The sequence below is a fragment of the Mya arenaria genome, chromosome 5 (assembly GCF_026914265.1).
Source record: "Mya arenaria isolate MELC-2E11 chromosome 5, ASM2691426v1".
In the NCBI taxonomy this organism is placed as follows: Eukaryota; Metazoa; Mollusca; class Bivalvia; order Myida; family Myidae; genus Mya; species Mya arenaria.
Genome location: NC_069126.1, coordinates 26029525 through 26042095, shown reverse-complemented (window position 1 = coordinate 26042095; position 12571 = coordinate 26029525). Strand labels below are relative to the sequence as shown.

At 38.7% G+C, this 12571-nt stretch overlaps 1 protein-coding gene across 2 annotated transcripts in view; it reads right to left on the bottom strand.

The window, feature by feature from the left end:
• Positions 1-6807: 6807 nt before the first annotated feature.
• LOC128233430 (uncharacterized) overlaps positions 6808-12571 on the bottom strand; it is a 64645-nt gene continuing 58881 nt past the window's right edge. For both annotated transcript variants that reach the window (XM_052947103.1, XM_052947104.1), the window contains exon 4: positions 6808-6911. In XM_052947103.1, coding sequence (XP_052803063.1) covers positions 6877-6911 — 35 coding nt within the window. In that variant the 3' untranslated portion in view covers positions 6808-6876. The remainder of the gene's footprint in view (positions 6912-12571) is intronic.

Sequence of the window (12571 nt, the reverse complement as noted above, 5' to 3'; positions counted from 1 at the left end):
ATGCAGTATGATATACGTACTAGTTATGCTACTACCATAGCAAAGTTGCACATCTATGCAGTATGATATACGTACTAGTTATGCTACTACCATAGCAAAGTAACACGTCTATGCAGTATGATATACGTACTAGTTATGCTACTACCATAGCAAAGTAACACGTCTATGCAGTATGATATACGTACTAGTTATGCTACTACCATAGCAAAGTAACACATCTATGCAGTATGATATACGTACTAGTTATGCTACTACCATAGCAAAGTTGCACAAAGGTTTCAAACTAGAAGGCAAGAGGACTTCAGATATTTCATCTTTGATAAATGGCCTTTGAAGATGGCAGAGAGGCCGAAAGCAACCACATTTGTTTTTGTCCATATTTGTAACATAAATTATATTTGGTATTTACTAAGTCTTTTAATGGATCCCTCAACATGGATGCGCACTGAACGTGATTATTGACTTTTGAGTCGACAATTGAAGAGCTCTTACAGTTACAGCTCTTGTCTTGACGTGAAAATATAGTTCAAGGCGCAGTGAGTTATTGCAGACGTTGGAAAATGTTACAGGACACGAGGTTCTGTAACTTGATCATTGTTACAGGACCTCACACGTCTACCAGCCTACCAGATACTGGCCAAATTTAACAGGCTGAACATTATGCCAGCTAATGAAAAGAATACACAAATGCTTAAACAAAGAAAGCTGACAGTCGGGCCCCAAGATGGAAGTTATTGGGCGGAGCAAAATAAAAACCCTGTCCCCTAAATGTCAGTACCCGGTCTTTGAAGGTCACATCGCCTCCTTCTGGCCGTACCAGCCACCCAAAGTAGGTCAATATGCATGTTTTACTGAAAAATGAGGTCCTAGACTTTGGGGTCAATTTTGGTCAAGCTGCCACAAAACTGGAAGCTATTGGTTGGTGCTAGGTGAAAGCCCTTGATGTCTCCTACATACCAGAACAGTCTGGTCTGTGGGGTCACGTCGCGTCTATCTGATCGTACCTGCCATCCAAATTAGATCATTCCAATTAGGAGGCTCTAGACCGTAGGCCAATTTTGGTCAAGCTGAACCAAAAATGTAAGTTATTGGCTGGTGCTAGGTCTGGAAAGCCCTGGATGTCCCCTACATACTTGTACAGGTCAGTCGTTAGGGGTCACATCGCCTCCGTCTGGCCGTACCAGCCATCCAAAGTAGGTCAATGTGCTTGTTTTACCCAAATAGGGGACCCTAGACGTTGGGGTCATTTTTTTGTCAAACTGACCCAAAGATGGAAGTTATTGGGCGACACAAGGTGATAGCCCTGGGTGTCCCCTACATGCTAGTACCCGGTCTGTGGGGGTCAGATCGCCTCCTTTTGGTCGTCTCACCCAACCAGTGGTAGGTCAAAATGCTTGTTTTATCCTAATAGGAGGCCCTAGACGTTAGGGATCAATTTTTGTCAAGCTGATCCTAAGTAGGAAGTAATTAAACGGTGCTAGGTAATAGCTCTGGATGTTCCTTGCAGGAATGACGTCACCATTACGTCATATGTACTTCCGTTGTGTGGAAAATTCTCAATAAATAAAATGTTCTTATGATTGATAGACATGTTTTCACATGCTCAATACACTGTAAATCAAAACTATCATTATTCCTGAAACTTTTATACCTTAAGTATCTATTCTTGCTTGATTTATCATTTAGAATAGATTAAAGCATAAACCGCTGCCCTATAGTTGAAAGGTCATTTTTGAAGAATTGTCATGGCGGACGGTGCAATTTTTAGAGTTTGTTTTTCAAGTGGAGTGATTTTTCTTAGGAATAACTTGACCCCCCTTTTTTATTGGCTTAAAATGTAATTTAAAGCATTGTACTTTAAGAATATATGTGGTTATCATAGCCTGCATTCGCTCGAAATGCCTTTAAATGTTGTCTAAAAATTATAATTTTACATTGAATTATATAGGGAAAAACAATGGTGGTGTGTAACCTGCATGGTAGTTGCCTGTATTTTGTGTCACATCTCCTCCTGGCCCTACCAGCCACCCAAAGTAGGTAGATGTGCTTGTTTACCAAAAAGGAGGTCCTAGACGTTAGGGATCAATTTTTGTCAAGCTGACCCCGCTGTTGATGTAATTGGGCGGTGCTAGGTGAGAGTCCTGGATGTTCTCTACATGCCAGTACCTTGTCTTTTGGTGTCACATCGCCTCCATCTGGCCATACTAGCCTCTTAAGGTTCTTCAGATGTAGGGGTTAATGGGTCTGGATGGCCTGGGTGTCAAACCAAACTATGATCATGTATGGATATCTTTAATCGATATCCTTTTAATATCATATATACATTGTATTCTATAAAACAGAGTTTAGTCCTATAATGACCATTCCATTTCATCATTCTACACCACTAACTCACTTTCGGCCTATGTGGTCATACCTAAAGACTGGGGGTTACTATTACTTTTTTATATTTTCAAAAAATAGGTGTGGTAAATCTGCGGAACGAAACATCAATTTGGTGAGGCCATATCAACATAATGTTAATTTTCTGAACTCACCCGGGGTAGATACCTCGAAGATCTCGTATTGTTTAGTAACGATTGATATAAGGTAGGCGCTTATGTTCTCCTACAAACGCCTTTCTTCAATATCTCAAATGCTCTCTAAAGGTATTGTATTCTGCGTTCTAGTACGTTAGTTATGAATACGCTGTGTATTCTTAATTTAACATAGAAGGTGTGTCATGCATTTGTATTCGCGCGAATATTCGTTTAACAAAAACAATGGCTTATCGCAAACAGAGCAGAGAACCTAATTTTGGACAAGATTAATTAAAATCTCAAGTTGAAGAAGTTGGTAGAAATAAACAATTTCTTGTAGGAAAATTAGTAACACTTTATCAGTTGAAAAGAAACGAACGTAAGTGGTGGCTAAGAAAGTCATTGGTTGCTAAGGAATTTATTGGTTGCTAAAGAAGTAAATGGTCCCTAAGTTAGTCAATGTTTGTAATGGAGGACATTGATTGCTAAGAAGTATGTCATTGGTTGTTATGAATGTAAGTAGTCGATAAGACAGAACGTGGTTGCTAAGGCAGTCATTGACTGCTGAAGAAGTAATAAGTCACATAGTAAGTCAATGGTTGCGAAGGAAGTCATTTGTTACGAAGAGGTTCCTAAGGCAGACATTGGTTTCTAAGCAGGTCATTGCATGGTTTATTAGCAAGCATATGGTTGTGGAGGAAGTCACTGATTGCTAAATAAATCATTGGTTGCCTAGTGAGTAAATGGCTGATTATGGAGTTATTGGTTGCTAAGGAAGTCATTGGTTGTTAAGGAGGTTGTTGTATGCTTAAGAACTCATTGCTGCGAAGTAAGAAAATCATTAGATGCCTAGTAAGTAAGTGGTTGATAAGAAAGTGATTGGCTGCCAAGAGATTCACTGGTTTCTAAAAAGTCATTAGTTGCTTAAGATGTAGGTAGTAACAAACTACTATAGAAAGCGACACACAAAAATATCAAGGGTTTCTGGCCAGGCCTTTAGATTTCTGAAAATATTTTTCAAAAAGGATAACTTTATGAGATTATACACCAAATATCTAACGTCTGCGATTTGCGTTTTCAGAGAAGAAGATTTCAAAGAAAGTATCAAATCATATAATTATAACAACCTGACAACCCTGGGGCAGGGCCACTTTTAGTCACTTTCAATTTTTATTTTATAAATACAAATATTACTTGAATATGTTATGCATCCTGCTAAGCTTTTTGTCAATTTTAATGTTGTTCATTTCCAGAGTACCTTGGTAGGAGAATTATTTTGATTTCGTGTTTACTTTGTAATCAGTCCTAATACTTTGATTATTGAAAAATGCTAACGGACATCCAATCAATTTGATGAGTGTAGTGATATATGACGTAAGTGAATTGTGGTGCTGACCGAAGTGGTAGATTTCTTTTGCATAGCTATAGACCACATGTGCCCTAGTCCAAAAAATGATCAACACAAAATTAACACGATAAGGATACATAAACGATGGATAACATCTTAATGCGCAAAAGTTTGCTGAATAAGGTTGTTCCTTTTTGCCGGTTATCTATATTTTCAATAGCATTTGTTTTGTATACACATGTTATGCAAAACAGCGGCAGCAGTGATATTCGTGCACATTTTGAATGTGTATCAGAATGTGTATCAGTTAAGTACCCACATGATTCGTGTCGACACAAAAATCTCATTTTCCATATTCCGTAAGTGCGATCCATCACACACGGAGTGCGTTTGTGCGCGACATAGTAAGGCCCCTCCGCCGCTGTACTTGGTGCAAAAAACGGGGTTGGTAGATAGTTCTTTAATGGATATGCACTATCTCTAAGAATCCACGTGGTTTGTAAAGTCAGGCCCTACAGTAAGCATATCACCTCACAATTATTCCTCGTAAACGATACTATGTTGATTTAGGCCATCGAACCACAATGTTTGATACAAGTTATCAGCATCACTTATACCTTGAAAATTTTAACATGGAAACATTTTCGTGTTAAATATGAATGTTCATCACCTGTTGGAGCATAGGCAGTGATACTTTAAGGTGCACCTGTCTTGTTAAAGCCAATGAAGCAGTGAGAATGGATCGGGAAACCGAACGAATAGAGAATCTTCGAGCACATACTGAAAGCTTACTGTAGAATTACACCTGAATTCTATTAGAACTTGAAGCGTTACGGGAAGGTATTAAAGGGCCATACCCTCGGTTATCAGCATCGCTTTAACTGCGAATGCTTTACTTAATTAAACACTTAGAATCACATACTATTAATGTTTATATGTTTAAGAGTTGTTTGCAGACTCGAGAACAATGGTTGATAATGGTACATTGGTCGGTCCGAATGTATCATCCCCATGTACCTAGTATCTATATACGTCGCACATAATGCAAATACGTGTTGTACGTGTCGTTTGATGTGCACAATAGATATCAGAACATTTTTGTTTTGCCCCCAAAATAGAACAAAAAAATCATATTACCATTGATGTGTAATTTACGGTGATTAAATTATAGGTACAATCAGAAACACCTAGCGTGAAATATTTCTCTTCGGAATGCCATGTTAACATTTACATCACATAGCATTGCCAGGAAGTAAGACATTTATGACTAATTGCAATGTTCAAAACATTTGAAGACAACACATTAGATGTTTACGAAAATATAGAGAGCGAAAACATTTACAAAGATTCGTAAATTGCGATAATTTCGAGATACATGTACCACTTGTAACCGCTACCAGAACAAAACTCGTACAAGAGCTTCGAGATACTAACCCCTGGTGACCATCGCGTGAGATTGATGTGATCGGAGCTGTAGCATGGAAGTATATGGTGACATTCGCCTTTGTTGATTCTCTGCGATAGAAGTTTACTATGAGGACCGATGAGGATCAAATGTGAGAGGTGTCCTGTTGATCGTCCGAAGCACTCACAGGGTTGGTCATGACCGGATCACTTGTTTGCATTTTTCGAGGGACCTATTTTTTCTCTTTGCCACCGATATCAGTTTCTCATTTTGTTTTTTCTCATTTCACACTTTCGAGTTTATTCAGTCATTCATATTCATGCATTCATTTCCATACACGTGTCAGATTGTCAGATATCTAAAATCTTCAAAACTTGCCCTATATGGAAAAGTACCTGTTATAATGATACGTCGTTTCGAAAGTTGTAATAAGATATTCATTTGTTCGTCTGTAATTGTGGCATAAACTGTTTCAATTTGCTGAAAGCGTTTATACTGCTTTAGTACATTAAATGACTTGGGTGTCAAATAAATGTCTACATAAGTATCTGTTGCTGTCTGGCGTTAATTTTAATAATACGTAAAATGGCTTTTATATGTTAACATTGTTGTGAATAAAATGTCGTCAACATAAAATGTTTGAGCAAGGCCATCATTATTGTAAAGGATTTTGCTTCCATTTTGGCTTACATAAGCGTTCCAAAGATCAAGGACAGTCAGCGTATGTTTAATCCTTGTTAGTTAAAGATTCCAGGCGATGTTGCTTTTGGGTCACACGAAGAGGTCAATTTCAGTTTTGTTCGTGTCCTTGAATCTCTATGTGTACACAGTGTATTAATTATTTCACCATGGTACCTTTGCCACTGCAATTTCAAGTACTCTCTGAAACAGTGTCGTCATACTACGTGGTTTGTGACGTCACATTCGGATATCGCTCGCTTCAAAAAGAAAAACTTTTTTTTATTCGTACATCAATTTTCACGAAACATAGTCTGAGTGGAAAAGAGTTTACTACAACCGGTTCATTGGAGATATGTTGTCCATTACATAGTGTATTGTTGTTGTTGTTGTTTAAATGCGTGGGCAAATGCTCAGATTGTGCAAAACATCGTTTGTTATTGCCGAAAACATGTCGTTTTATGGTTAAACCATGGTCCATTCGTGTACTGACCACGGTATGCATATCAAACGGAAGTTGCAAAACATGCTTTACAAGAGAAAGAGAGGTAGGTCATTGTTCCTCCTCCATAATCTATTTTATATAAAAGTAAAAATATATATTGCTTTATGCGATAGCAAAATACAGCACTTACATTAAATACTCAATATGTGCTATGTTCGTTAAAATTGATATACATGTACGAATAAAATAAAAAAAAACATTTTCCTTTCCGAAGCGAGCCGCATTTTACTTTAGGCTAAAAAAATCGTCAATGACGTCACAAACAACACTGTGAAACCAAATATATTTTCACAGTATTTCAAAATCTTTTGCAAGCAACAACGTGTATATGCATAAGTCATAAAGCCTGTTCGGTTATTTTATTATGAAAATAGCTTTTCATACATGGCAAAATTTAAAACATGTTGTTAGGTGTTGGTCGTCATTCTTCGAAAATACATATCAACCCCCGCGTACCTGAAAATATACAAGTATACAATACATATCAACCCCCACGTACATGAAAATATACACGAATGAAATATATGTATCAACCCCCGCGTACCTGAAAATATACAAGTATAAAATGCATATCAACCCCCGCGTACCTGAAAATATACAAGTATACAATACATATCAACCCCCGCGTACCTGAAAAATTACAAGTATACAATACATATCAACCCCCGCGTACATTAAAATATACAAGTATACAATACATATCAACCCCCGCGTACATGAAAATATACAAGTATACAATACATATCAACCCCTGTGGACCTGAAAATATAAAATACATATCAACCCCCGCGAACCTGAAAATATACAAGTATAAAATAACCCCCGCGTACCTGAAAAAATACACGAATAAAATATATATCAACCCCCGCGTACCTGAAAATATACAAATGAAGTATGAATTGTTTATCAACCCCACGGGTACCTGAACATATACATAAAATACATATCAACCCCGCAAGTTTACAAGAAGAAAAGTATTTTCAAACATATTAATTTTGATTATATGTCAGGTCTGTTTAATTTCTTTGCTTTAACTAAACAATAACGCATTTTAAGAGTAAACTGTGAAATATAAAACGGCTCGTAAGACATGTTTTATCTGTAACAATAACTTGTATGGTTATGGCATCAGATATAGAAGCAAGACGATCACGACCACCTGATGTTGCCAACGTTAATCCGTGTTTCACAGCTTATCAAATATCATACTTTATTCAGGCCTTTATCTTGGATGGGGGATGGTGCAACGCATGCGCGTGTTATCAATGAAAATGTTAATGTATGACCAAGACCTTAAACATAATACTTTGGTTGTTTTAACTTTTGTAGTTTCAGTGTAAGTATATTATAATAATAAACACTAACATTTCAAAAGTATTGAGGCAGAATATTCGTAAACATTATCCCTCAGACAACCGTTAATTAAATGATGTGTGTTGCTGCTATAGGAAAGCACCTTTTAAAGTCTTTATATTTACTGGAAAACTGTCTCACGTGTAATGTCCTGCAGCTAGTATTTGAAAGCCCCTTTAATATTTCATAAAATGGATCACGTTGATCATATGATGTCCTATGGCCGCTCTAGGAAAGCACATTCTAGATTCTATATACTCTAGATAACCGTTGATCGTATGATGTCCTATTACTGCTCTAGGAAAGCACATTCTAGATTTTATACACTCTAGATAACCGTTGATCGTATGGTATCCTATAACTGCTCTAGGAAAGAACCTCCTAGATTCTATATGCTCTAGATAACCGTCCATCGTATGATGTCCTATGGCTGCTCTAGGAAAGAACCTCCTAAATTCTATATACTCTAGATAACCGTCGATCGTATGATGTCCTATGGCTGCTCTAGGAAAGAACCTCCTAGATTCTACATACTCTAGATAACTGTTCATCGTATGATGTCCTATGGATGCTCTAGGAAAGAAACTCCTAGATTCTATATACTCTAGATAACTGTTCATCGTATGATGTCCTATGGCTTCTCTAGGAAAGAACCTCATAGATTCTATATACTCTAGATAACTGTTCATCGTATGATGTCCTATGGCTGCTCTAGGAAAGAACCTCCTAGATTCTACATACTCTAGATAATCGTTCATCGTATGATGTCCTATGGCTGCTCTACGAAAGAACCTCCTAGATTATATATACTCTAGATAACTGTTCATCGTATGATGTCCTATGGCTGCTCTAGGAAAGAACCTCCTAGATTCTATATACTCTAGATAACCGTTCATCGTATGATGTCCTATGGCTGCTCTATGAAAGAATCTCCTAAATTCTATAAACTCTAGACAACCGTTGATCGTATGATGTCCTTTGGCTGCTCTAGGAAAGAACCTACTAGATTCTATATACTCTAGATAACCGTTCATCGTATGATGTCCTATGGCTGCTCTAGGAAAGAACCTCCTAGATTATATATACTCTAGATAACCGTTGATCGTATGATGTCCTATGGCTGCTCTAGAGAAGAACCCTCTAGATTATATATACTCTAGATAACCGTTGATCGTATGATGTCCTATGGCTGCTCTAGGAAAGAACCTCCTAGACTATATATACTCTAGTTAACCGTTGATCGTATGATTTCCTATGGCTGCTCTAGAAAAGAACCTCCTAGATTATATATACTCTAGATAACCGTTCATCGTATGATGTCCTATGGCTGCTCTAGGACAGAACCTACTAGATTATATATACTCTAGATAACCGTTGATCGTATGATGTCCTATGGCTGCTCTAGGAAAGAACTTCCTAGATTCTATATACTCTAGATAACCGTTGATCGTATGATGTCCTATGGCTGCTCTAGGAAAGAACTTCCTAGATTCTATATACTCTAGATAACCGTTGATCGTATGATGTCCTATGGCTGCTCTAGGAAAGAACTTCCTAGATTCTATATACTCTAGATAACCGTTGATCGTATGATGTCCTATGGCTGCTCTAAGAAAGAACCTCCTAGATTATATATACTCTAGATAACCGTTGATCGTATGATGTCCTATGGCTGCTCTAGGAAAGAACCTCATAGATTCTATATACTCTAGATAACCTTTCATCGTATGATGTCCTATCGCTGCTCTAGGAAAGAACCTCCTAGATTATATATACTCTAGTTAACCGTTCATCGTATGATGTCCTATGGCTGCTCTAGGAAAGAACCTCCTAGATTATATATACTCTAGATAACCGTTCATCGTATGATGTCCTATGGCTGCTCTAGGAAAGAACTTCCTAGATTCTATATACTCTAGATAACCGTTGATTGTATGATGTCCTATGGCTGCTCTAGGAAAGAACCTCCTAGATTCTATATACTCTAGATAACCGTTGATCGTATGATGTCCTATGGCTGCTCTAGGAAAGAACTTCCTAGATTCTATATACTCTAGATAACCGTTGATCGTATGATGTCCTATGGCTGCTCTAGGAAAGAACTTCCTAGATTCTATATACTCTAGATAACCGTTGATCGTATGATGTCCTATGGCTGCTCTAGGAAAGAACTTCCTAGATTCTATATACTCTAGATAACCGTTGATCGTATGATGTCCTATGGCTGCTCTAAGAAAGAACCTCCTAGATTATATATACTCTAGATAACCGTTGATCGTATGATGTCCTATGGCTGCTCTAGGAAAGAACCTCATAGATTCTATATACTCTAGATAACCTTTCATCGTATGATGTCCTATCGCTGCTCTAGGAAAGAACCTCCTAGATTATATATACTCTAGTTAACCGTTCATCGTATGATGTCCTATGGCTGCTCTAGGAAAGAACCTCCTAGATTATATATACTCTAGATAACCGTTCATCGTATGATGTCCTATGGCTGCTCTAGGAAAGAACTTCCTAGATTCTATATACTCTAGATAACCGTTGATTGTATGATGTCCTATGGCTGCTCTAGGAAAGAACCTCCTAGATTCTATATACTCTAGATAACCGTTGATCGTATGATGTCCAAAAATGTTCTAGGAAAGCACATTCTAGATTCTATATACTCTAGATAACTGTTCATCGTATGATGTCCTATGGCTGCTCTAGAAAAGAATCTCCAAGATTCTATATACTCTAGATAACCATTGATCGTATGATGTCCTATGGCTGCTCTAGGAAAGAACCTCCTAGATTTTATATGCTGGACAGACGTTGAGTGTGTGATGTCCTATGTCTGATATTTGATAGTCCGCTTGTAGAAACGATGACTTAGGAGAACCGTTGATCTTGTGATGAACTAGGTCTGCTATCGGATATCCCGTTAGAGGTTTTGTATAAGTGATGATCATTATTTGATAGACGGTCTTTATTTTAGTAAACTAGCCAGTCTCTCCCACGTATGTTGACATATACACTGTGACAGGCTAATGTTCAGTGTATATGTCAACAAACGAGGGTGTGACAGGCAAGTGTTCAATGTATATGTCAACAAACGAGGGAGGGACAGGCAAGTGTACAGTGTATATGTCGACATACGAGGGAGGGACAGGCAAGTGTAAAGTGTATATGTCAACAAACGAGGGTGTGACAGGCTAGTGTTCAGTGTATATGTCAACAAACGAGGGTGTGACAGGCTAGTGTACAGTGTATATGTCAACATACGAGGGAGGGACAAGCAAGTGTACAGTGTATATGTCAGCATACGAGGGAGGGACAGGCAAGTGTACAGTGTATCTGTCAACAAACGAGGGTGTGACAGGCTAGTGTACAGTGTATGTGTCAACAAACGAGGGTGTGACAGGCTAGTGTTCAGTGTATATGTCAACAAACGAGGGAGGGACAGGCAAGTGTACAGTGTATATGTCAACATACGAGGGAGGGACAGGCAAGTGTAAAGTGTATATGTCAACAAACGAGGGTGTGACAGGCTAGTGTTCAGTGTATATGTCAACAAACGAGGGTGTGACAGGCTAGTGTACAGTGTATATGTCAACATACGAGGGAGGGACAAGCAAGTGTACAGTGTATATGTCAGCATACGAGGGAGGGACAGGCAAGTGTACGGTGTATCTGTCAACAAACGAGGGTGTGACAGGCTAGTGTACAGTGTATATGTCAACAAACGAGGGTGTGACAGGCTATTGTACAGTGTATATGTCAACAAACGAGGGTGTGATAGGCTAGTGTACAGTGTATATGTCAACATACGAGGGAGGGACAGGCAAGTGTACAGTGTATATGTCAACAAACGAGGGTGTGACAGGCTAGTGTACAGTATATATGTCAACAAACGAGGGTGTGACAGGCTAGTGTACAGTGTATATGTCAACAAACGAGGGTGTGACAGGCTAGTGTACAGTGTATATTTCAACAAACGAGGGTGTGACAGGCTAGTGTTCAGTGTATATGTCAACATACGAGGGAATGACGGGCTAGTGTTCAGTGTATATGTCAACATACGAGGGAATGACAGGCTAGTGTACAGTGTATATGTCAACAAACGAGGGTGTGACAGGCTAGTGTACAGTGTATATGTCAACATACGAGGGAGGGACAGGCAAGTGTACAGTGTATATGTCAACAAACGAGGGTGTGACAGGCTAGTGTACAGTGTATATGTCAACAAACGAGGGTATGACAGGCTAGTGTACAGTGTATATGTCAACAAGCGAGGGTGTGACAGGCTAGTGTACAGTGTATATGTCAACAAACGAGGGTGTGACCGGCAAGTGCACAGTGTATATGTCAACAAACGAGGGTATGACAGGCTAGTGTACAGTGTATATGTCAACAAACGAGGGTGTGGCAGGCAAGTGTACAGTGTATATGTCAACATACAAGGGTGGGACAGGGTAGTGTACAGTGTATATGTCAACAAACGAGGGTGTGACAGGCTATTGTTCAGTGTATATGTCAACATACGAGGGGGGGATAGGCTAGTGTGCAGTGTATATGTCAACATACGAGGGTGTGACAGGTCAGTGTACAGTGTATATGTCAACAAACGAGGGTGTGACAGGCTAGTGTACAGTGTATCTGTCAACAAACGAGGGTGTGACAGGTCAGTGTACTGTGTATATGTCAACATACGAGGGAGGGACAGGCAAGTGTACAGTGTATATGTCAACAAATGAGGGTGTGGCAGGCTAGTGTAC